At 36.1% G+C, this 26,461-nt stretch overlaps 1 protein-coding gene across 1 annotated transcript; it reads right to left on the bottom strand.

Moving 5' to 3' along the window:
* Window positions 1-1,398: 1,398 nt before the first annotated feature.
* On the bottom strand, window positions 1,399-22,813 carry LOC107759438 (uncharacterized). The gene is made up of 10 exons (XM_016577381.2): window positions 22,656-22,813; window positions 20,759-20,969; window positions 8,730-8,855; window positions 8,499-8,651; window positions 5,982-6,111; window positions 5,843-5,884; window positions 4,086-4,334; window positions 3,906-3,945; window positions 1,917-1,994; window positions 1,399-1,788 (listed from the first exon to the last, which is right to left on the bottom strand). The coding sequence occupies exons 1-10, from the start codon at window positions 22,730-22,732 to the stop codon at window positions 1,722-1,724; spliced, it is 1,173 nt and encodes a 390-aa protein (XP_016432867.1). The 5' UTR covers window positions 22,733-22,813; the 3' UTR covers window positions 1,399-1,721.
* Between the last annotated feature and the right edge of the window lie 3,648 nt (window positions 22,814-26,461).

The raw sequence follows: 26,461 nt of genomic DNA, 5'->3' as shown, positions 1-26,461 counted from the left end.
ATATCTCTTGAGTCACTTACCTTTACTGTTCTCATTATATAAAAACGAGCTGTTATTGGCTATTGGCGTTGGACTCTGACAGTCTTCCGAGCTCGTCACTGCTTTCAACCTGAGGTTAGATTTGTTACTTATTGAGTAAATGGGGTCGGTTGTACTCATACTACACTTCTGCACCTTGCGTGCGGATCTTGGAGCTAATGTTGCTGTGTATGGCGGGAACTGGCATTGAAGATGTACATGTGTTCCGGTTATAGCTGTCACTTGTCCTTGGTAGCTTTAGATTTGCAAATATGTTTATGTATATTTCGAACAGATGATGTATTTATTTCGTACTAGCTTTGTAAATTCTAAGTCTTAGAAGCTCATGACTTGTACTACCAATCCTTGGGAAATTGTATAGAAATTCAGTTATTTTATTCATTTACTTTTATTATTCTCATTTGAGTTGTGTTGTATGTTACTTAGCTTACCTAGCGAGTTGGGTTAGATGCCATCACGACTAGACGAATTTTGGATCGTGACAAGGCAGATAATATTTTTGGGTCTTGTAGGTATTGCTCAATTTTCCCTAAAAAAGAATGCATTCATATGGATCGCAAGATTCTTGGTTCTTTTTGATAACTTGATACTATTCCAAGCTTGTAGGTCAACTAAAGAGTAAGATAAGACCCTGCATCTATGATCATAGCACAATACCTTTAACTATTACAAGGAAACTAGCTATTTTATTGTTTATGTTCTTACCACTAAAGTCGTTGATTTTTTAAATATTTAATTTCATAGATGATCACTCAATTTTTACTTTATTGTATTAAGATCTTTAAACTATATAATCTTAACAAAAAACGCACTCAACTTTACCAAAGTACCACAAAAATGACTAACTATTTTTCATAACCGAAAAGTCACTCAATTTTACTTATGTATCACAAAGTCATTAGGAGAAAATAAGAAAATATATTTCATATAATGCATAAACCAAGTTGAATGATTTTTTTATTACAAAAAAGAATTATTTAATAATTTTCTGTGACAGTTAGGCAAAGTTGAGTAAATTATTTTACAAAACAAAAAGTATTATTTTTTGTAAGGAAATATGGTGCAATAAAAAAAAGTTGAGTGACCATGTGTGAAATATCCCCTTGTATTTTTTCCGTGAAAAGAAATCTCCTCAAATAGTAAGAATTTTTAAAAAAAAAAAAAAAAGGTTCAGTTCTACTAATTTTAGGCAACTGAGTCGAAAATACAGCAATATTTGCTCAATAACTAAAAATTGTAATGCCATACGGAATATATAAATATTGATGAAGCCATGACGAGGACTTTCCAAATATCGAGATGCTCTAATCGTTCGTAAGCAGAAATGGAGAAACTAGAGAACCTTTACCGTATGAGAGGTACTGGAAACTAGCAGCATCTTGCGGTCACAAAAAACAAGAGAACTACGAGATTGTCACAAGATCCAAGAAACAAACCTATAACATGCTATGAATTCACTGTAAGGAAATGTGAAAATTTGCTGTTACAGTGGGCAGAGTACAAAAGCATTTTTGACATCAGCACAGTTTATAGACTGCTGTTTCACAGAGGGTTGAGATTCAGTAAGTTCGATACATGCAGCAGAGCCAACAGCTTACTCAGGTTTTCCAACAGGAAATATCAACTTCTTAACCTCTGCCGAACAAAACTACCACCAGTCCTGTACAAGATCTAGGCCCCTTTCAACTTGCGTTGGATGTACCTTGCGGCACCTCTTCGTATATGCCCGATTCATCATTATATGAGTACCTACATTGATCAAGCCAAAACAGTTGAGGAAGACGCTAGTATTGTCTTCACAAATTGTGGATGACCAATCAAAATTAGAAAGATTGCATCCAGATTTCCTGTCAGCTAAAACAGTTGAATGTCATTACCATTGTCCTGATGCTGCATGACAATACAGTCCAGATGATGGATCATAATAGTGGCCCAAACTGCTGCTGTAGTAATAACTGGTCGACAAAAAGAAAAAAGGAAAAGAAAAAGTTTAAGTTTGAGAGAGAACAATACCAAAAAATGCACGGCAAAATACATAAGTTGGCACCTCAACTATGAACCAAATCCTTGTTACACATTTTCTGTGAGCGAAAATAATATTACACACTTAACCTTTTAAAAGTGTGTCTAATACACACCTCCTTTGACCAGGACTAAGCATGTGTACAACACCGTGATAGAAGCACGTCTACCAATATAAATACTGTAATTATTTATTTAATGCCACGTGTCACCAAATCCCTCATCTTCCCCACCCTTCCTCTGTCTTTCTCTTCCGCCAGCCAACCCCCCCTCCCACATCCCTTCTCTTCTTTTTCTTTCTCAAAACCTCTTATTTCCTCTTAAATAAATATTTTGCGTTAATATCAGACTTCCAATCTCTTTCCTTCTCTAGCCTCCTTTTTTATATGTTTGATTTCATTCACATTTAACAAAAAAATTTCATCATCGCAAATTTTGCTATTAGTATAGATTTTTTTTCTTGTGAGTAATTTCGGCTACATCTATCGCGTGCATCTGCTTTTTCCTTTAATTTTGCGGTTATCTATCTCAGATTTAGAATTCTTAGCTTCTGACGTTGAAGAGGAGGCTGAATTTTTTATTCTGAAAATTGGTGGTGGTGGCGGCAACCATGGGGATGACAAACAAAACTTTGGGAGAGAGCTATAAATGAAAATAGCCAGTTTATATCTTTGTTGATGTAGATAAGCCTCAGTAAATATGGTACCCAAGGAGTTGTAGAGAGAAGGCCGTTCTTTTTCTATTTTCGATCTACATTTGCCATTGTTGCGTTTTTTTTTTTTAAGAATGGCCTTGTTGTGGTGGTGATACGGTGGTGTGAGCCATGGCTTATTGGCTTTTGATGCTTTTATTTCTTTCTGGGATTAAATCACTTGGGCTCCTAATTTTCGGATTGAATTGTGTGTTCTGATTTTTTGGGTGGTCCATGGAGAAGGAGATTGAGGTGGAAGAGATAGAATTGAAGAAGATGAGGGTGTATGTGTAATTTTATATTTTTTTTTTTATTTATGTTAATGACACGTGTCACGACCTTATTGGTGCGTGACACTACCCATATTTAGGTAAAGTAGTCAAGAAAAAAGCGGTGTGTCTTAGATACACTTTCAAAAGGTTGAGTGTGTAATATTATTTTCGCCCACAGAAAGTGTGTAACAGGGATTTGGTCGACAAAAAGAAGAAAAGAAAAAAAAAGTTTAAGTTTGAGAGAGAACAATACCAAAAAATGCACTATGGTAATTAATGGCACATTCCAACTATCGAGACTTGGCAGTTTCTTAAACAATGGAATTGAAGTTCCAATACAGATTGAAAAACATGAAGCATTCTTATCGCTATTGATATCTTCTATCTGCTCTTATCAAGTCAATAGGAAAGATTAGACAAGCAGGTAACTCCTACTTATTTTGGTAGTCCTTGCCACTGCTAAAACAAAGATGGATACCATATCATGCAAAGAACTATGCATACTACCATGAACATCCATAACAAATATTAACATGTTTTGAAACAAGAGTTTTGTGGCCAGAAACTGACGAATGGAATGGGAACCTAAAAGGAATACTTCTGCCAATATTAACTTGAAAAGAATGTAGACACAGTATACGGGGGACTAAGGAAAAACTATGCCATTATTGGAATTTAGTGAACTCCGGAAAAAATCAAGTTCAAATAGATTTAATGGGATCTTCTTCCTAACTACAACGTTGAATAGCTCTTTGATTAAACAACGGTGATCCCTACAATACTCGAATTTCAAAGTGATACAGTTTGATCTCTTAATTACCATGACATCTGCACACTGGAGGGAAAAGGTAGTGCAATGAGCTAAAAGGTAGAAAACATACCCAGAGGACTCATCAAAGACATAATCGCCATGCTGATCACCTACAGTTTACATTGAGCAGGAGTCACATATGTGGAAATGGAAAAAAAACTAAAAAAACTTGTCATCTTATCTTACGATAGTATAATGGACTAAATTTGTCAATAATGTGAACTCTGAATGTATTTAGGGATCAAATTACCTCCATTAGAGGCAGGATTAGCTGGAATATTTTCATCGTCTTCACCAAACATGTCATATGCATCATCACTCTTATTAGCTGAGTTATATAAATTCGACGAAGCCACATCTGCATTATGCATAGAATGTCCTCCTGCTGTTGCAGTTGACCCACTGGGAAGGAAATGTTCATCGAGAACATTATCGGGCTTAGGCTGCATCGAGTCAATAGATTTACCCTGTCTTGCCTGAGCTAACTTCTCATACCCCTCTGCAGCAATAAAAATGCAAATTAGGAAATGCCCTTACTCATGCAGCTCAAGAGAAATGTAAGTGCACCTAAGTGAAGCATCAATTGTTACTTCAAAAACTTAATATAAAATTTACAGCCACCAAATCATCCTTATAGTAGCTAAAAGGCAATGCCAGCAACCAGGGGGGAAATCTAGCATACCTTTTTTTTTCTTTGCATCCTCATCCCTCCACCCTCTTCGCCGGGGGAAGGGGGGGGCTTAACCAGTTTGACTAGGGAAAATAAAAGTGTTAGATAGTTATGTGAATATGTGCTAGTCTCATATGTAGTAGGAGTAGAATATGTATTATATATAGGGCTCATTGTATCATTGTTAATAAACAGATTTTTCTCCCGTGCATTCTCACATTGTATTAGAGCTTCAGTGAGAAAATTATCATTGTGCGTCATTCCAGCGACATCCGGGAAGAAAGATCTCGTAGTCGTGCAATTTTCCAGCAACTTCGCCTTGTTTTCAAGGTTAATCACTGCTATAGTGGTATTGTGCATATAACCAGTACCACCATCAGATCCGAAACCCTTGTGCGACCAAACCCCAGAAATTCCAGTCCCATCGGAACAGAAAAGTCAGTCACCGTGCGTCTTTCCGGTTGACGACTCAAGATTAATTTGCATTATCTCCTCATCGGTAAGTGTTGTGCGAAAACCAACACTACCATCTTGTTCTAAAAAAATCAGGCGACAAAACCCCAGTCAATCTCTCCGGCAGAAAGTTCCTCACACGCCGCCAGAACCGCCAGAACTAGGGTTCTTGTGAGCTACAGTAACTTTTCCGGCGCGTGTGAGCCATTCCAGCCACTTTTTGACAAAACTTCTTGAAACCAACTTGCTCGTCCAGTGATTTCGAGCCTACCCATATAAATTATATCAAATTCGGACAACTTTTATTTTTTCCAGTGTGAACGGGTCACTTTTCCGGTGTAAACAGTGTTTTCCCGGCGTGAACAATAATTTCCAGAAAAGTTTCTATTTTCTGATGGTATTTTAGAACCTATTTTGTAGTGTGGAATTCGGCTTAGTGTCACTATTTTCAAATGTTTTCAGCGACCTTTTGGCCAACTTCTGTTTATCAGCAACCACCTAGTTGTGTTGCTCAGGGGGAGTCTAGTGACCTTGTATGTCAAATGATCAGCTTGCAGATATTTTCACCAAGTCCCTCACTAGTCCTCGTATTAGTTACATATGTAACAAGCTCGTTACATATGATTTGTATGCATCACCTTGAGGGGGAGTGTTAGATAGTTATGTGAATATGTCCTAGTCCCATACGTAGTAGGAGTAGAATATGTATTATCTATAGGGCTCATTGTATCATTGTTAATAAACAGATTTTTCTCCCGTACATTCTCACAAAAATAATGGAATGGGGAGGAGACAGGACTTCCAACATATATTTTCCACTTCCAAAGTATGATTAAGGTAAGGAAATGCAGAGGAGGAGGAGGGAACAACACAATGACAAGTACCTGCTTCCCGCTGGAAACTCTCTTGCTTTTCATCATACACATCTGTGAAACAGAAAATAGATTAAAACATAAGTTAAAACAGCCCTTGTTAGTATATTCAAAGATTACCTTGCAATTTAGTTATAACGCAAACACTTACTGTGGTCTCCATTCTCCATCAGCTTCATAGCATCTTCCGTTAGCTGATCAAATAGCTGCTTAGTTTCTACAGACATTTTGCATTTTTTATTGTTTGAGGTACCTTTCAATCTCCTTAAAGCTTGCAAAACCTGTTGAAAGAATCAAAGTTCTGTCCATGAGTTCTAAAGCAATAAAGAATATCAAGTTGATAGCACAAAGATTCTTGATAGAAGTACTCAAACATAACAAGTGGATATCATTATCTTACACAGCCTGCCAAATTTATATGAGCAATTAATACAGGAATGAAAATCAAATGACCAACTTGTATAGTGTAAAATTAACAGTAATGTTGACAGAACTGGTTGCGATGCAAAAATTCTGTGTAAGCAAATGCAAATAGGCAGCTGATTTATTTAGTTTGAAAGATGAATTTTAAAAAAAACCAGCTTCTAGAAAGCAATCTCAGCGTCCTGCTTTCATAAACATTCCACAGTTCAAGGAATTATCAAAAACAAGATGAATGATCACAGCGCTGATACCCCAGGTGCAGATATGGTATAAGAACAAAAAAACGAGCTATGCATCTTGAAAGTAAAAGAGAAGGGATGAGTTTTCTGTTGTTCTCAAACAGTCAAACACCAGATTTTTTTTAAGATATTAACCTTTCAAGCAAATAAATAAAACAATCTCTCGTACAAAATCTTCTATCGTCTTCCTTAAATTGAATAACAACATGTACCTTCAAAGCAACCGATGAATCTAACAGGTTTATTATAGAGAATAGAGAATGTGGCCTGCCAACAAGACAATGGACTAGCATTCCAGATGGCACACCTCTGCCTGCAGGCACCAGGAACCTTAGGTAAAGGCTTAGGCACCAGATACTACCACCTTACATTGGAGGAATATTCTGGTTGACAAGGGTAGATGACCAAATGGGGGGGAGAATAAAATGGTGCGGCGCCAACTTTTCCAAGCATGCTGACTTAATGTATAGCATTTTGTCATTAACTTGGAAACAGGAAAGGTGTCAGGAAACAAGCAGGTAACTGACTGACCAACTACAGCAAACAATATGCTAAATTTACTTGTTATTGCATGGGTAGCAATGAGTGTTTAGAAAGTATTTGCAGAGGAATCAAGAAGAATTACCCAATTATCAGATGCAAAATTGCTAGTGTGAATGTGCTAACATGATGCAATTAGTGATGAAATAGCTCCTGTAGGATGCGAAATTTTCGACAGGACGTGCTATTCTAACTGGTACAAAAGTTTTGGTTGAAAACTAAGTTTCTCGGACTCTTCAAAATCCCTGCCGCACCCATGCGACACAACATAGGTGTGGTTGTAGGATCCACACCGGATTTGGCCAACTTATGTTGGGTGCTTTGACTACATCTATGATCGAGAAGTATAGATTAATTGGGTATTTGATTTGATGTTTGGGTATATATATAAAGTATGAGAATGCTTTGCTATAACGCGAAATATCTTATGAATAAAATATTAAGAGCTTTTAAAGATTTAAATTTTATTAGTTTCAGTTTAATAACTTTAATTAATAAAAATCTATACTTTCTATATCGTAATATATATTTATTGGCCGTATCCGCATTCAGATCCATACCCCCGAATCCTAAAATTTATGTGACGAAGAATCCGACTTCTAGATCCGCACCCATGTCGGATACCCGCATCCGAGTCCTAGCAACATAGCTTTAAAAAGCCAATAAGGCAATTACTACATTGCGGTCATTATAAAGTTTTAACCTACATGTTTCTGGTAATGATTCTAACATGGGCACGACTCTTAAATTCAATAACGTGGGAATAACCCCCATAAAATCCACCTTGTGCTGTTCTAACTCCTTCAGTAACTTGCCTTGCCTCATTTTTTTCTGTTCAACCAAGAATCAAGAAAAAAAAACCTTAAATAACAATTAAATTTTAAAAGATCAACCAGGAAAGAAGCCTCTACATTGCTATCCCCTTTTAAAAAAAGCAGCAAAAAGCCACCAAGAATTTTTGCTTGTACAATGAAGAAACTGGAATTGCAAGCAGCAACTGTAGCAAAAGACAGAAGGTAACAACCAACATGTAATCATTACCTATCACAAAAAAAACATATGATAAAGACAGATGCAGTTCATATTCAAACCACCAGAAGAAACATAAAGAGGAGCATATAAAATTTTGTGAAGACTGTTTATTAGGAAACATAAAGTGAGAGCATAGTACAAAAGATCAAACTGAATTGTATTAGGCTGTTTTGTTTGTGGTGTAAACAGGTTTACACTGAAGATACTGTTTCAATCATAGATAATCTAGGCTCCTGCTAGGATTTTAGAACAGTTTTCTTCTATTTTTGGTTCTCATGTAAATATGGTTTCAGTACAACCTATGTACTATTCTTTAACATATACAAATGTTACAATCTCAAAAAAACAAAAGAAAAAAATTGTGAAGACTACAAGCAGCAACAACAACAACAACAATAATAATAAACTAGATATCACAAGGTGGAAATACTTACTGTTTCTCCGGGCTCGAGCACATCAGCAATGCGCCTCTTCATCATTCCTAGTTCTTCTGCCGTAAGGTCTTGAATCTCATCCTCATTTGATATCCTGATAGCACTCTTCCCAGAAAATCTTTTCTCGGTATCAACACTATCAAGCCATGCATCCTGCGCACTTCACTAGATCAGCAAATGATGCAAGGATTGGGGGCTGGGGATAGAAAATGCTTCATGAAAGACTAGCACCTTGATCTCATTTTCATTTAAATATTCAACATAATTTCCTGCTGCATCAAAATAACCTTCTTCTCTCTCTTTATCCAGATTAAAAGGCTCTATTGCAATTCCATCATCAATGAATGTTTCATTTTCCTGCAACCAAATCCATTATTTACACCGGATAGAAATATAAACAACAAAGGAATATGGAACTTTAGCCATAGAGCAATAGAATATGCAAAATTTGACATTGATAATAACTCCTGAGTGCTTTAGAGGATGTTTGGCTAAGCTTATAAGCTGGTCAAACTGGCTTATAAGCACCTTTTGGCTTATCAATACGCTTGGTAAACACCCAAAATGCTTATCAATATCTACATATATATTATATTAAAAGTAGGAAGCCCTTTAGTCAAATGTTAAATTACCAAAATATCCTCTTAAATAATTTAAAGGCAAAATACATAAGTTGCCACCTGACCTATGGCCCAAATCCCTGTTACACACTTTCTGGGAACGAATATTACTTTACACACCCAACCTTTCCAAAGTGTATCTAAGACACATTACTTTTTTCTTAACCAGTTTTTTAAAATATGTGTAATATCACGCACCAATCAAACAGTGACACGTGTCATTTAAAAAATAAAATAATTAAAATTACAGTTATACCTATCATCTTCCCCATCTAAACTACCATGGTTGTCTTCCTTCTCTCTTCACCATCAAACACCATAGCCTCTTCCTCCACCTTTTACTTAATAACAAAGCCACCATTAACTAACAAAAATCACCAGAAAATACACCCAAAACTCCACCTTTTCCGCTGAAATTGAATCAAGCTTTAATGGTTGGAAAAAAATTCGGAAAATTCTTGCTTCCGGAAAATTCGACTTCGCCATGGGTAAAGCTCAAGTTAAGCTTCTCTGCAAAAAAAAAAAAGATCTTCTATGCAAAAGGTTGAGACAAGCTTTTGGCGGAGCTACAAAAAAACTTTAACTGCTGAATCTAATCAAAATTTCTCGACAAAAGATCTGGAAAAAAAAAAACTAAAAACTAATCAACGAGAAGAGATATGAGAAATCGTAGTATGTCTATTTGAGAAGAAAGGAGATCGGGTGGTGGAGCTCAAGGAGTAGCCATGGCAGAATTTTAAAAAAGGAAGAAGATGACTCAATTTAAAATATTAAAAAACTAAAAAAAATTGACATCTGACACAAAATTCTCCTGTTCACGCGACTCATTCGTTGGGAAAAACATGCATTGTCCACGTGGGCAAAGTAGTGTGTCTTAGATACACTTTGGAAAGGTTGGGTGTGTAAAGTAATATTCGTTCCCAGAAAGTGTGTAACAGGGATTTGGGTCACAGTTCATGGGGTAACTTATGTATTTTGCCTATAATTTAAATACCTTACTTGTAAAGAAAAAAAATCACTCCCCAACCAACCTTCATACTCTTTTATCACAACCAGGTTCACAAACTTATTTTCTATTAACTGCAATTAACTTATCTTCAATACTAAACAATCATCAAAATCGTAATATGCATACATATTGGCATCTTCAAGTGGATTCCTAAGCAACAATATTTGAGCTATGATTTTATTGGGTGGTGGATTCATTTTTAAAAACTTTATTTTTTGTCTTCAACCTTGCTCGAACAATCCAAGAGGTTGACACTATTTCAAGAAGGTAAAAATCTTTTTGATCTCTCCGATTTTATTCTTTTTCATGTGTTCTCAAGATGCATAATATCAACACTATATCAATATAATATATAGATGCATTATCTGAAAGAAATTATAAGTGTCATACTTTCGCATTAATAAAATTGTTAGACCAAACAAAAGTTAGTTTTTGTGTAATATGGAATTGAAATTAAACTTGATTCTTACTCAAAGGTAAATGTAAGGAGTAACACCATCTAATGATATGTTTAGCTATTAGTTTTTTTGCACTAAAGAGGAAAGATTTTCCTCAGGTATCAATTCCCGTGTATATTGTGGTGCTAGCTGTAACTCTGCCGAAATTTTTGAAAATTCGAAGAGTTGGACAAATTTTGAGTTTCTTGGTTCTAAATTGATTCTAGAGGAATCCTAACGAGTTAATTAGACTTAGTATCTCATGTACATACTCAGTTTCTCCCTAAAGTGGGGATAGGCTCCTCCGTCCAACTTATGGTCAACGAGCGTCATATTACGTTTGTTATTCCGTTTATGGTTTCCTTCATGATCTCTTGAGTCCATATGATGTTGCCACATGTGTTATGCCTCATACATGCTTAAATTGATTATACTGGGGGATATAGCCCATAACGCCATCGAGGCCTATTGATTATATGTTGGGGGAGATAGCCCATAACACCAGCCGGGCTTATTGATTATATATTTACCTGCTTGGGGGTATAGCCCATTACGCCAGTCAGGCATGTTATGTACGCGTATATAGCTACAGTTTACATTACATGACTATACATGAGGCTAGTTCAGTTTTACAGTTACCTGATTGGGGGATATAGCCCATAACACTAGACAGGTAGCAGTTCAGATAGTTGTTCAGTTTTAGCACAGTTTCAGCTTAAACTTCGATTCAGTTCCAGATCAGTTGCTAGTTCAAACTATTGTTTAGCTTTCAGCTTATATTCAGATTTCCATCTTACAGTCATACTTTAGTATGCTTTACATATGCTTTCCACCCGACATACTTTGTACATATCGTACTAACATCCCTTCCGGGGCGCTGTGTTTCATGTCGCGCAGGTATAGAAAGATTAGCGTTTGAGCCACATTTAGCGTTTGAGCCACATCAGTAGGACATCCACCAGCCGTTGGAGTCACTCCGCTTACTCCCGGAGTTACTTATCTTTTGGTATGTGTACAGTCAGCTAGTTTGGGTATGACGGGGCCCTAATCCATCCAGTACTTGTTCAGTTCAGCACTCCTAGAAGCCGGTAGATATGCACTTGTGCAGTTAGTATGTTTTTATATGTCAGTTTGTGTTAGCCTTGTCAGCTTTCCAAATTGTACAGTTCTTATCAGCTATGCTTATGCTTGTTCAGTTCATCTGTTTATATTCATGATTAGTAGATTATCAACAAGTTTAGTGATGATCGGCACTTAGTGTTGGTTATCCGTCGCGGCCCTAGGCTGGGTCGTGATATGAGACTACGACAAGCGTGCTTTTGTACTTCCTCGGAGTGAAATAACCATAACTCTCCTGGATGTTGCGTTGATTTTGGGATTACCAATGCAGATTTTGTCAGGGCATTCTTGTTGTACATGTTTGGTACCTTTCTCTTCCCAAGCTCAAACGGTAATGTTGATTAATGGTACCTTTATTATCTCCAAGACCTTGATAAAGTGAAGGAATTTGCTTGGGGGGCAGCTGTAGAGAAAGATGTATTTCAGTGGTTGGAGAAGAGAAAGAAGGAAAACGTGGCATATGTTGGAGGCTAAGTTGCTCGGACACGGGTGCAGGTGTCTGACACGGATGCGGATCTAGAGGTTGGATCTTTCGAGATGTAAATTCTAAGATTCAGGGATACGGGTCCTAGAAAGGATACGGGTACGGGGATCCGACTAAAAATAATTCAAAAAAATTAAAATATCTCTAAATTATGAGAAATTTTGTGGAATACTTACATGTAGCTTGTAAAGTGTAGATTTCGTTTTTATTCTCAAGTTGCAGATAAGTAAAGAATTGATTTCCTAGATAAGGTATGCTATTTTCTTCAAATTTACCCTATTTTTGGTTCTTATTTCGGGAATCAAATTGTATCTCGTCTCGAATTTTTCTGTCCGTCGTGGCCAAAGTACCCAAAATTGTTTGACCAAATCCGGTACGGATCCCATACCCACACCCATACTAGTGTCGTGTCGACACGGGTGCGGCACCTAAACTACCATGTCAGAGCAACTTAGGTTGGAGGTTGTCTTCTTTTTCTTCAAGTAAATTCAACAATCTCTAATTTCTGTTTTTGAAACCTCAACTAATTTAGTATTACCTATAGAACAACTGTGTTTCATTTGATAGTATATGACGAGAAGTATTTATGACAAATATACATTGTATCCACTCTGTTAACTCCAAACTGAAAGCTCAAGTTATTTTTATTTATTTGTTTTTGAATAGATATGGTGTTATGAACACATTGACATTGTTCGTCCAAGTTTGTTGGGTAGCTACTGTAAGTTCCCCCGTGTCTGCAAATGGGATGGAAGTGGTAGAGCTCCACCAAGTGAAGGGCTCAGTAACAAATTCAATAAACTGGAGAGTAATCAGGTAATAAAGTCTTGAAGAACAACATAAATTTCCTTGGCTATTTTTGCTCAGATATAAAATCAAAAACGATCGTTCATTTGGGTGTATGCCTGCTAGCCCATAGTTTCAAATGCAAGAAGAGAGGAAAATTAAAGAGGACTCGCTGGTGTACAATAAGATTTAGAGTTAGTAACTACCTATTTCACAGACAGCAGTAAATAAAAGGAAAGTTGGGAATATGAAGGAGAGGTTTTCTGATATTTCTTCTTCAATATATTCTTTTTCTTTTTCCTTTTCTTTCTGTTGTTATCCTTATATTACATTCATAGCTTCTCAAACACATCAAGTGCAATTCTGAAAATTAACTTCTAGCCACTCTCGCTTTCTCTACAGATAATCTGGAGCCTTCAACAGACTTCTGATGAATCCAACACTGACATAATCAAAGAGTTTATAGAGGCAGAAAAGAGAAAAGCATGCCCTGACATGAACCATCAATCTTCAGAAGATACTTCCTCTCAAATTGCAAGTCTTCCTTTCTCTTTTGACATATCTTTTTGTGCTTCGAGCTTTTTTATCCAACTAAGCTACGCTACGATAGTGATCCATTTTTTGCTAGATAGTTGAATTCTTTTTGGAGATTAAATCCTTTCAATTGACAGGACCACACTGTGAAAAATGGTATCATTTGATGGATCATTTTATCGTTGACCTGGAAATTGAATCAAAAAGTGAAAGTAGCAGTGTGGCATATAGAATGCAAAATCTCTCTTCTGATTAATGTAGTTTTCAGGAAACTGCATCTGGATCTTCTGCATGCCACTATGTGGGGAAAGAAAAAGAATGCACAGAGCATTCACAGTCTTCAGGAGCAGATGTCACTATAGACATCAGCAGTGATGTGAGCTGATATTTTTTTTGTTTCTTGCTTTTTTACTTGTTTTGCTTGAATATCACTAAATGCAGGGGATGTTTGTTTATGCAGGACAATTGTGAGGATGATCTGAATAAGAAAAGCCAGACTATGGAAAAGCAGATATTTCATCTAAAGAACAAAATTGGTAATCTGAATGAGAGATTGATTTTTGGTTTTTTTATAGCAAAATATACTACTGGGCAGGTTGCCTAGTAGCTAGTTTTATTAACAATAAAAGAAAACCACAAAGGAAAGGTACAAGTAAGGGGGGCAAAAGCTACAGTAGTGTTGCCTCTATTGCCTTGGCTATATGATCATCCCTATGCGCCTCCAACGCCTCATGATGGCAAAGTCTCACGAGGACGAATGATCTCATAGCCATTTGGATACATTCCCAAAGGCATAGGACGTATAGCAACACTCACTGAGCTAGACCTTATCTTACAATTCCTATTCAGGCGTGGACAACCTTATTTACTAGCAAGCATGCAAGAAATAAGAACTTGAAAAAAATAAATACTCTATGATCATCAGAGTTTATAACACACTTTGTGATGATATTACATATGATAATGCTCAAAAAATAATAAAATAAAATAAGAATCTTGCCCCATCTTCTTCAAACTTGTGAGTTCTTCAACTTGTAGCTCCTTGTCTTCCTCTTCAACTATCTTCAACAATTCTTCAAATTTCATCATTTCTTCTTGGATCTATTGGACCTTGCGGATGTGGTAGGGGCAGCCCTTTTTTGTTTTGCAACTCTCATTGGAAGTTGCCTAATGACAACCTCTTGTGTTACTTTGCTATCCCAACTATATTGCCTCTCATGTGTCTTCTTGCCTTTGTTGGATCTACTTCTGACATGTCTAGGTGAAAGATCTCCAACCATTGCTACACTGTCAAAGCATGCATCTAGAAGTTCCTCTTCCCCTTCTTCATAGAAACTTTGACCCATATCAACACTAAAAGCTTCAGTAGAATTATATCCGGACACTAAAGCTCCTGCCTTGCCCGGATTATCAACTGCTTTCGAAGTCTCCATGTCATGAGAAACAAGAGCTTGGAGTATATTTGTAGGTGTCAGATTATATTTAGCAGCCACTCCAGTTGTGCTAGCTAACTTTCCAGAGGATTTTTAGATTAAATTAGCCTTAGAAATCTCACCTGAATGTTCAAAATTCTTCAAACTTGCTGTTGCGATGGATTGAAACTGTTGTTGTCCAGTAGGAACAAACACGGCTACATTTGGGCTTAGTTTTGTCTTGCTTTTTACACATAACAGCCTCCTCTAGCTCTTGTAAATTCTGGATATTTGTCTCATTGCTATCCTCTTTCCTATCAATTTTTAGAAGCAGAAGATATCATGGAAAAGGCCTCACGATTGTGTGTTGGGTGCACTGAATCTTTTGAAAAACTAATAGCATCATTGGAGGGGATATCATGATTAGAGGTATTGAGTCTAACCTTATAAACAGCAGCATTAGTTATAAGGTTGAGTCCAACATTACAATGGTGCTGCTAATAATGCTACTGTTTATAAGGTTTGACTCAACACCTCTAATCATGATATCCCCTCCAATGATGCTATTAGTTTTTCAGAAGATTCAGTGCACCCAACACACAATCGTGAGGCTTTTTCCATGATATCTTCTGCTTCTACAATCGAACTAGGAAGGAGGATAGCAATGAGACAAATGTCCAGAAGTTACAAGAGCTAGAGGAGGCACTTACGTCTAAGCGTAACCTGGGCTGACCAAGTAGAAGAGGCTGAAGAGGATGAAGAAAATTACGTTGATGATTCCCAGGAGTTAAAAACTCAAGAAACTGGATCGTCAACAAAACCATGTGGTAAATCGAAGGAAGGGGCAGTAGCCGTGTAAAACAAGGATGAACAGGTTTCTCATCCATCACCTAGTGTGCAAAGCAAGACAAAACTAAGCCCATGTGCAGCCGTGTTTGTTCCTACTGGACAGCAACAGTTTCAATCCATCGCAGGCAAGAAGAAGGCACATGAGAGGCAACATAGTTGGGATGGCAAAGTAACACAAGAGGTTGTCATTAGGCAACTTCCAATGAGAGTTGCAAAGCAAAAAGGGGCTGCCCCTACCACATCCACAAGGTCCAATAGATCCAAGAAGAAATGATGAAGTTTGAAGAATTGTTGAAGATAGTTGAAGAGGTAGACAAGGAGCTACAAGTTGAAGAACTCACAAGTTTGAAGAAGGGGCAAGTTCTTATTTCTACCTTATTTTATTTTATCATTTTTTTAGCATTATCATATATAATATCATCACAGAGTGTGTTATAAACTCTGTGATGATCATAGAGTATTTAGTTCGTTCAAGTTCTTATTTCTTGCATGCTTGCTAGTAGATGAGGTTGTTCATGCCTCAATAGGAATTGTAAGGTAAAGTCTAGCTCAGTGATTGTTGCTATACGTCCTATGCCTTTGGGAATGTATCCAAATGGTTATGAGATCATTCGTCCTCGTGAGACTTTGCCATCATGAGGCGTTGGAGGCGCATAGGGATGATCATATAGCCTTACCTTTCCTTTGTGGTTTTCTTTTATTATTAATAAAACTAGCTATTAGGTAACCGGCCTAGTAGTATATTTTTGCTTTAAAAAAACAAAATCAATATCTCTCATCAGATCACCAATTTTGTTCTTTAGATGAAATATCTGCTTTTCCATAGTCTGGCTTTTCTTCTTCAGATCATCCTCACAGTCATCTTGCCTAAACAAACACCCCCTACATTACAAAGTAAAGATTGGAGATAGCAGATAAGTAAGAAATAATAGAACGAAAAAACTTGTGTGAAAAGTGTATTTTTTCTCTCTCAAAATTTTTATCCTATCCAAAAATTTAGGACTTTGGACAAAGACTCACTTTTTATATACAATTAGCGAGTATATAAAGACTCATGTTAACGTATAATATCCTCTCAACTTTTAAGTGTCCAATCTTTGCTAATTTGAATGAGTTTCGTGTAGAGAAATAAAGTAAAATAAACGCAGATGTACCGTAAAAGTAGAGAATAAGAAAATCACACTAATACCAAGTAAGCTGATAAAAAAAGCCAAAGAAGTGAAGATAGCCCGGTGCTATAAACAATTTACTTGCATGTGTGGATAAAATACACGGTGGCATATCTATATCGGTACTAATGATCTCCCAACCAAAAATATATATACTCCCTCCGTTTCAATTTATGTGAACCTATTTCCTTTTTAGTCCGTGCCAAAAAGAATGACCCATTTTCATATTTGGAAACAATTTACCTTTATGCTATGATTTATAGCCAAACAAAAAATATGTGCCTCATTTTACACCACAAGTTCAAAAGTCGTCTCTCTTTTCTTAAACTCCCAGTCAAATAGGTTCACATAAATTGAAACAGAGGGAGTATATATATATATATATATATATATATATATATATATATATATATATATATATATATATATTTCGAACGTGGTATTTCTCAAAAAAAATATTATTGTTGGGTGTCATATATAAATATCAAATTTAGATATTTGTTGGGAGTCAATATAAATATCAATTTTAGTATTCTCTTATATAAAAGTAACTTGTGCTACTAAAGCTACATTTCCAAAATTTGATTTATACTCTTCCCTTTATCATTTTGATCCATAATTCTTCTAATACTTTTATTCTTATTTATTTTCACAGATTATCTATCTATATTTACATATAAATACATATTCATTCAAGAAAATATCAAAATATTATTTTAATAATATTATATTCATTAAATCACATGAGTATGACATGACTTGGCATACGCGTGCAAACGTACGTGCCGAGAAACTAGTTATATTAAAAGCACGAAGGCCCTTAGCGAAATGTCATTCGTCTTTTTTGCCCTTTAAAAATAAGTTTTATATTTGACAAAACTGTAATTTAAGTTACTTGAAATTAACTAAAATTTTGGCCATCAAATGTTTCCTTATTGAATTAGGTAGGAAGACCTAATATTTAGGACTTTAAAATCATTAAAATTTTAGCTTATATTAGAATGATTTGAAAAGAGAATGGTTTAATACGCAAGTAAAGATTTTTAGAAGATTTGGAGTTAAAATTATGGAAAGATGATCCTTTTCAATTCAAATAATTAAGAAAAAATGATCTAATTCAAATCAAAAACTCACGAAGTCCTTTTGGCTCAGCATTTTAAAAACCAACAATATTATATACACTACTCCGAAATAAAATACACTTCCTCATTTATTTACGTGAATAAAAATCTAAACAAATTTCTTGAAAATGTATTTCCTCTTTTATTTATGTTAGGAATTTTACCACTATTTTACCTTTTTTGTTTACATTAAGAATTTAAGGAATGTTTCTTTTTTACTTTGAACAAAATATAATTTGTTCTTGATAATTTGTAGTTGCATTTTATGTCGATTGTGATTATAATTAATTTTAAAAAGAAAAAGTATATTTCCTTTATTCGTTGTTTGACCTTCAGATTTCTTTCTTCTTTAACTAGCTTTAGGAGCAACATTTAACATTTCAGAAACATGATTTTAATATAATTTTTATCTCATAACACAAACATACTATAAGGTAACATTTATGTAATTTTTTAAAATTGTATACTCATTAATATGAATATACACGCACTGTGCACCTACATACTAGCAAATTGAAACTGAGTCAATTTCTTATTTGTGTTATTTGAAATTGTAACCTTTGGATCAAAATTTAACATCTATGAATCCTTAAATTTAATCTATAAGTTTCTATAAATCTACGGGTTCTTTGGATTACAATACTTTTATTTTTAGTATTAACTCGCACAATAGCAATAATTTTCATAAGATATTCACAAAGAAGTCCTCAGAAATCACAATAAGACATTTGATGACTTTCTATGTGGTAGAATATTTTCCTTAATTGAGCTAGCTAAATGGGATCGACATTCATCATTTTCAGAATATACATTTTTTCATAAAACACATTATTAAATTTATGTAATTCATAAAAGTTATATACTTATTAATATAGGGTACACGCGCTACGCGCGTACCCGAAGACTAGTAACTAAAATCAGCCAAAAGCCATAAGTTGTCACCTGCCAATTTATAGTTTTTCAGCTTATAAGCACTTCTAGTTTGACCAAGAATTTTACTAGTTTATCCTTAATATTTTTTTAAATTCTCAAAATATCTATCCCAGAACGACTCCTAACTTCCTCTCTATTCCATATTCCCCGGTTCTCCTTTTTCTTTATAAAGATACTTTGAAATTTATATACTGTGCCAAAATTTTAACAATATTTTAGTTATTAACAAACGAACAGCTTATCAACCCTTTTTGCCAAAACACATCAACTTGTTAGCAGTTTCAGCATTTCTATCTAAACATGTATCTGCTTATTTATAGAATCAGTTTTAACATTTAAAAATATTTTTCAACACTTAAAACTTATCGGTTATTTATAATAAGCTAAACCAAACGGGCTCTTAGTCTGTTTTATAAGTAGATCCAAATAACAAATAACAATATAATTGCATGAACTTAATGTGACTGCACATGAAGCATCACAAATGCAATATAATTATCATTTATGTTTGGAGAGTTTAAATAAAAGAAAGGAAACACAAGGAAAACAAAACAGAAGTAAATGAAGGAAGTACATGCCACAAATTTTTCGTTCCATTGTTTCGTTGGCTAGGGAAGCATTGAGGGCAGGAAAAATTTATTCAAGGGAAGTCAGAAGATAATTCTTCTCTTCTTTGTTTTCTTTTTGTCTCCTCTATGCAAATCAAGGTGTATGCAAAATCTAACTCTTGTTTTTCCCTTTTTCTCTTTCTACTCTTCAAAAACACACTATTCATGAAGTCCAAGGACACCACATAAGACAACATGAGACAATTCTATTGGACAAATAAACAACAAATAATGCCAACATTTTTCTCCAAAAATCACGACATTATTGTACAAGTACAACTCAAATTAATTGATTTTCTTCAATACCCAATGAAAGACCAAAAATCAACAATTTCTAGAAGGGATAAAATAACTATTGTACTATTGCTTGACAAACCAATTCTTGAATAAATATGAATCTATTAACATGTGCCACTATCCTCCCTTAAACCCCCACCCACCCATCCCACCCCAAATAACTCTCCCTCCAGCACCCTACTCCCTCCCCGTGTAAGAAATATAAATGCTCTAGATACAGTAGCTAATCTGTTCAGTCCAGTAGAGCATCCTGCTATGTTAAACCCAATTTTGTCAAAAGCGAAAAGCTAAGAAAATTGCCATGTTTTGCTGCGCAATTGATTAAAAAGCACAATAAAGTGCGGTAGTGTAGAAAAATGCAACAACAACTACCCCACCTCAATGCCAAACTAGTGGGGATCTGAATACTGATCCTCAATCCATTTCGCTCCATCTTGGCCCGTTTCATTCCAATAATTTGATCTTGGGAATATTTATAGAATCATAAAACTAGAATTTCCACAAACTCATGCTTATCCCCAACATAGACATACAATCTCTAATGAAATTAAAGGACTCGTGTTACACCAAACATAAATATAAGTTTACCAACAATGACTAAGCCATTAACTTTACAAGTTTGTATCGGTTATATGGAAAATCAAGATTAATTATGGTTTTAACTGTACAAATGAGTATCTAAGCTCTTCTAGATACAAAAGCAGCACGAATAATGCCAAGCACTAAAAATGTCTCTGTTTATTTATTTATTTTTTGAAATGGAGTATGTTTGTATTTATCCTAATATCACTTCCTTATCTCAATATATGAACTAGAAATCAGAGATCCACAACAAATCTAACCACAAGCAAACAATTATAAAAGATATTTGAAGAAACAAACCCCATATTCCACTTCTGCCCGCGATATGTCAGCTATTTCACCTTCATTTTCTTCGTCAAGGAGCTCCGCTGTTATCTGATTCCTCCGTACCGAACGCTCTTTGGCTGCAAGGCGAGGATCTCTCCACCCACTAGGCAAATCTTCCCGCCCCTCAATCGTGTTATCTCCCTGCTTTACTTTCTTACCCTTTGGAAACCTTACCCGCTTCTGCCTGTAAGGTTGAGGAAGAAAGCAACATATCAATGCTAACATCCTTAAAGTCCAGCATCAAAGTGAAACCATTGTATGTTGTGATAGAGCATGGCAACCAATATTTTTTTGATAAGGTAAATGGTATTAATAAAAAGGGAGAAACTCCCGTATACAAGAGGTATACCAAAAAGGTAGAGAATCTACATCAAAACATGATACTCTACAAAAGACACTCAATCTTCTATACAAGTAGGGGCTACATGGGTGCATCAAAAAGCAATCTAAGACAAAAGACTATTCCTTAAATGTGCAAAATTATTTTCTATCCCCTCAAAAGCTCTCCTATTTCTCTCCCCCAGACGACCCACATGAGTGCTAACGGAGCAAGCTTCCATGCCTTTTGTCTTCTTCTCCTACGAAAACCGGCTCAACTATGCAACATGTCTCTAACGGTGCTTGGCAACAAATATTACATTGAAGAAGCCCATAATTTGACGTTGTATTACTCTCTGGCTTACAAGGACAAATTACAACAGGTAAAACTAATCTGTTCTTACATTTCTCCTACTAAACTCATTACAGTTTCGACGTCGAAATACAACCCCTGATCTGAAAAAGAAAGCAGTTCCAGTTTGTACTTCCTAACTGAAGTGGAAACAAGCAGAAAGGAATTGACCAGTCAAATTTGGAATCACAATTTATTCCTTCTTGACTCAGGCAGAAACATATACTTCAGCCTAATCTTTTTATAAATTATCTTTATCCATGATCAGATTACAAATAGCTAGTGAAGAAATAATTTTGATATTAGTTTTGGGTATTTGACAAATTAACAAATAGGGCATCCAAATAATTTGTTCATCGTGGCCATACATTAGATGGAGACACTTCTCCAACATCATATTCCCACCATGTGTACGTCAGTGTAGGGATAAGTGTGAGATTTAGAGAAAATCTACTTTTAGAAATCCCTACTTTGTCGTAAAAGACGAACTTTTGAGCACTGGAATGAAATGATCACAGTCAGAGGAAATGGATATAGATATTACATATGACTAATCCCAATTAGTTTGGGCATGAGGCATAGTTGTTGTATAATTCCTTACATCTGTAACGTCTTGAATAAATAATGTATTTTCCTTACAGTATATAGTTCTCTCAAGGCCAAAAGCACCCTTCATTTCTCGATATAATCCATGCACTAAGCAAACACAATCCATTTATTCCTACTAGCTATTTTCTGCAGGTTCAAATCAATATGAAATCAACAGTAATTCGCAGTACAACAAACCAAGCTAATAGAATTTGGGTGCATTTGCAGATATCATGTTGTAAGCAAACATATGTAGCAGCTGAAACGAAGCAACAGTGCATGCTCCTGCATTCCTCCACGAAGCTCCTTAGATTCTTACAACAACGAGCTTCCTTATTTATTTATTTATTATTATCTTCCTGTTGATTCAAAAATACTCTCTTGCTTCAATTTAAAATTTCGATAGTGAAATAAATATTTTTTTCTTCACCACGATGTTTTCAAACATATACCAAATATCAATTATGAATTAATAGAAGTTAAAATTTTATTTCCGAACTCTTCTATGGAGGGAGTACAAAATAATATAAGTGTCCAGAAACCCTATGTATGTTGATAAGAAGTTAGGGCACAAAATCACATAAAATTGAAAAGGAGAAAATAGTTAGTTACGCTGGAGCTTTGTTGGAGTCATCATCCTCAACATCAACGAAGGGGCGTTTGGAACGTCGCGACGAACCTTCTTCCATGGCGGCCGCGTAATATAAAAAATGAAAAGAGAAAAAGGGGCCAAATGGAAGGAGAGTTGAGTATAAAGGATGGAGATCGAGCAAAACTCTGGAGGGGTAGTAGTAAATAATTACATTATTTTACTCGGTGGGGTTAAACCGAACCAACCGATCGGTGCGAACCAATTATTTGTTTTTCTTTTTAAAATAAAACCATAGATTTTATATAAACTTATAACCGTATCAAATAATAGATTAAGTTTTAAATTTTATAAAATTAAATCAAAAAATATCGAAATGTACCGAATAAATTTATATATAAAAAATATATTTTAGATACTAAGTTTAAAACAAACAAAGCATTAATTTTTTTTCTTGGGTCTTGTGATTATAAAAATGGCTACAAGTGACCAAATAATTATTATCCAAAGTCCCAACTTCCATACCTGTGAGCACGTAATTTTTGTCCGATATGAAAATTGCTCTTAAAACGTTCCAAAATAGCCTTTAATTATTTTTATAGAATTTTAGGAATTTTTGTATATTTGATTTGTTTTGTGTGTATTGTGTTTGGTGCATCTTTAGTAGCATTTTTAGATAATAAAAATGTCAAAAATATTTTGTATTTTTACTCTTTACATTTTCAGATTTTAATTACAATGTTAATTGCATTTCTAAAAAATACAAATATCTAAAAACAAAAGGGCATTAGACACTTTGCATATTAATTTTTCTTTTTAGTGTCTTTCTTTGATTTGTCAAACTAATTAATTAGTTAATTACAACAACAATAACATACTCAGTATTATCCCACGCTGTGGGGTCTAGGGAGGGTAGTGTGTACGCACACTTTACCCCTACCTTATGAGGATAGAGAGGTTATTTCCAATAGACCCTCGGCTCAGGAAAGAATAAGCACCCCATTAATGAAAATACAGACAAGAAAGATCAGTACCAAAAACCATATAAAAACATAATAAAAACAACAAGATAGTAAGGTGATCAACAATGAAAGAAAACAACGGTTAGTCATAAAAATCTACTACCAACCGAAAGCGAGACTCCTTGCCAATACTACTGTTATAAACACTCTAGACTACCGACTCTACTACCCTAATCCTCGACCTTCATACCTTCCTATCAAGGGCCATGCCCTCAGTCAGTTGAAGCTGTGCCATGTCTTGCCTAATCACCTCTCCCCACATCTTATTTGGCCTACATCTACCTCTCTGTAGGCCCTCCAATGTCAACCTCTCACACCTCCTCACCGGGGCGTCTGTGCTCCTCCTCCTCACCTGACCAAACCACCTAAGTCGCGCTTCCCGCATCTTGTCCTCAATAGGGGTCATACCTACCTTGTCGCGAATAGCCTCATTTCTGATCCTATCTAATCAAGTTTGCCCGCACATCCATCTCAACATCCTCATCCCTGCTACCTTCATCTTCTGGACATGAGCGATCTTGACTGGCTAACACTCAGCCCCATACAACATCGTTGGTCTGACCACCACTCTGTAAAATTTATCCTTAAATTTCGGTGGCACCTTCTTGTCACACAAAATACCAGAAGCAAGTCTCCATTTCATCTATCTCGCCCCAATACGATGTATGACATCTTCATCACTCTCCTCATCCCCCTGAATAATAGACCCAAGGTACTTAAAACTCTCTCTCTTAGGGATAACCTGCACGTCCAACCTCACCTCCCCTTCCCCTCCTTGAGCCTCGCCACTGAACTTACACTCCAAGTATTCTGTCTTGGTCCTACTCAACTTGAAACCTTTAGATTCCAGGGTTTGCCTCCATACCTCTAATTGCGCGTCCACACTGTCTCGCGTCTTGTCAATCAATACAATATCATCTACAAATAGCATGCACCACGTTACCTCTCCTTGGATATGGCGCGTCAGTACGTCCATCACCAGAGCAAATAAAAAAGGGCTGAGTGCCGACCCGTGATGCAACCCCATCATAACCGGAAAATAGTTTGAGTCCCCACCCATTGTCCTCACTCGGGTCTTTACTCCATCATACATGCTCTTAATCAACCTAACGTAGGCAACAGGTACACCTCTAGCCTCCAAACATCTCCACAAAACCTCCTTCGAAACTTTATCGTACGCATTTTCTAAGTCGATGAACACCATATGCAAGTCCTTCTTTCTCTCCCTATACTGCTCCATCAATATCCTAACAAGGTAGATGGCTTATGTGGTCGAATGCCCCGGCATAAACCCAAACTGGTTCTCGAAAATAGACACACTCCTCTTCACTCTTAGCTCTACCACTCACTCCTAGACTTTCATAGTATGGCTAAGCAGCTTGATACCCCGATAGTTATTGCAATTTTGGATATCACCCTTGTTCTTGTATACAGGAACCATTGTGCTCCACCTCCACTCTTCGGGCATCTTCTTCGTTCTAAAAATGACATTAAATAACCTAGTGAGCCACTCCAAGCCTGCCTTGCCCGCACTCTTCCAAAACTCCACTGGGATTTCATCCGGCCTGGTCGCTTTACTCCTGCTCATCTTACGCAAAGCCCCTCAACTTCATCAACTCTAATTTGCCTATAATACCCAAAGTCACAACGACCAGGAGAGTTCCAAATCACCCAGTACAATGCTCGTGTCCCCCTCCTCGTTCAAGAGACTATGGAAGTAGGTCTGCCATCTCCGACGGATAAGCCCCTCATCCAAAAAGACTCTACCTTATTCGTCCTTGATGCACTTCACTTGATCCAAATCACGCGCCTTCCTTTCTCGCGCCTTGGCTAACCTGAACAACCTCTTATCCCCACCTCGACCCTTGAGTTCGTCGTACAAACGACTAAAAGCTGCAGTCTTGGCCGCCATAATTGCTAACTTTGCCTTTTTCTTAGCCAACTTATAATGCTCCCTATTCGACCTCTTCTCCTCGTCGGCTAGATTAAAATAGATAATTTGGGTAATTTTTGCAAATTAGTTTGAATTAGATCTCAGTTGCATTGTTAGTTTTTAATCGCATTAAAGTTGCATATTTAAAAAATAAAAATCATAAAATAATTGCACTAGTTATTTTTCTTGCTTTTTAGTTTAGTGAATCAGTTAAAAGATTAGCTGAATTTTAGTCAAAGTGTTAGATAAATAGATGATTAGGTAATTTGTGCAAAAGTAATTCAAATTAGAATAGGTGTTTAATTTTGAAAGAAACAAAGAGGAATGAGGACTTTTGAACATTTTAAAACAAATTGGGCCAACATCTCAACAACCCAACGTTTACCAATATCCAGCCCAAATCCTCGCCTTTACCCAATGCAGATCCCCATCTCAATTCCTGGAAACAAACGACGTTGTTTCGTCTACAAACGACCCCACCCCAAGTCAAATGGCAATGTTTCATCTCCATCCTCCAATCCTGTTAATCCAAAGGTTAAGAATTGATCCCTGATTTTGATATAATTGTCCTAAAATTAGGTTGAAGACCTAAAGTCACCCCTTTTTACTATTTGTCCCTCTCTGCCGCCATCACTATGAACCACCATTGAAAATCATTTCCGTCATCCGCTGCCCATATACCACCCGTTGACCACCAACCGAAAATCGTCTCCGCCGGCCAGAGTCAACCAAATGACCTCAAATCACCATTTTTCTTCTCCTCTCCTCTCCCTCTACACTCTCCTAACAAGATTAAGTCCAAATTCCTACTTTATCACCGCTTTCATCAAAACCGTATATGTTTGGCCCTTCCTTGATTTCGCCAACTTTCTTG

This window comes from Nicotiana tabacum, chromosome 4 (genome assembly GCF_000715075.1).
Source record: "Nicotiana tabacum cultivar K326 chromosome 4, ASM71507v2, whole genome shotgun sequence".
Taxonomy (NCBI): Eukaryota; Viridiplantae; Streptophyta; class Magnoliopsida; order Solanales; family Solanaceae; genus Nicotiana; species Nicotiana tabacum.
Note: the sequence above shows the minus strand (reverse complement) of the source record. Positions and strands in the feature narration are given on the sequence as shown.

Excerpts from the sequence above, each read along its gene's own strand:
- LOC107759438 (XM_016577381.2), bottom strand. The coding sequence starts at position 22,732 with ATGGAAGAAGGTTCGTCGCGACGTTCCAAACGCCCCTTCGTTGATGTT. Across the intron at positions 8,856-20,758 it reads GGGCAGAAGTGGAATATGGG|GAAAATGAAACATTCATTGA; the intron begins GTTTGTTTCTTC and ends ATTTGGTTGCAG. Across the intron at positions 5,885-5,981 it reads GATGGAGAATGGAGACCACA|ATGTGTATGATGAAAAGCAA; the intron begins GTAAGTGTTTGC and ends TCTGTTTCACAG.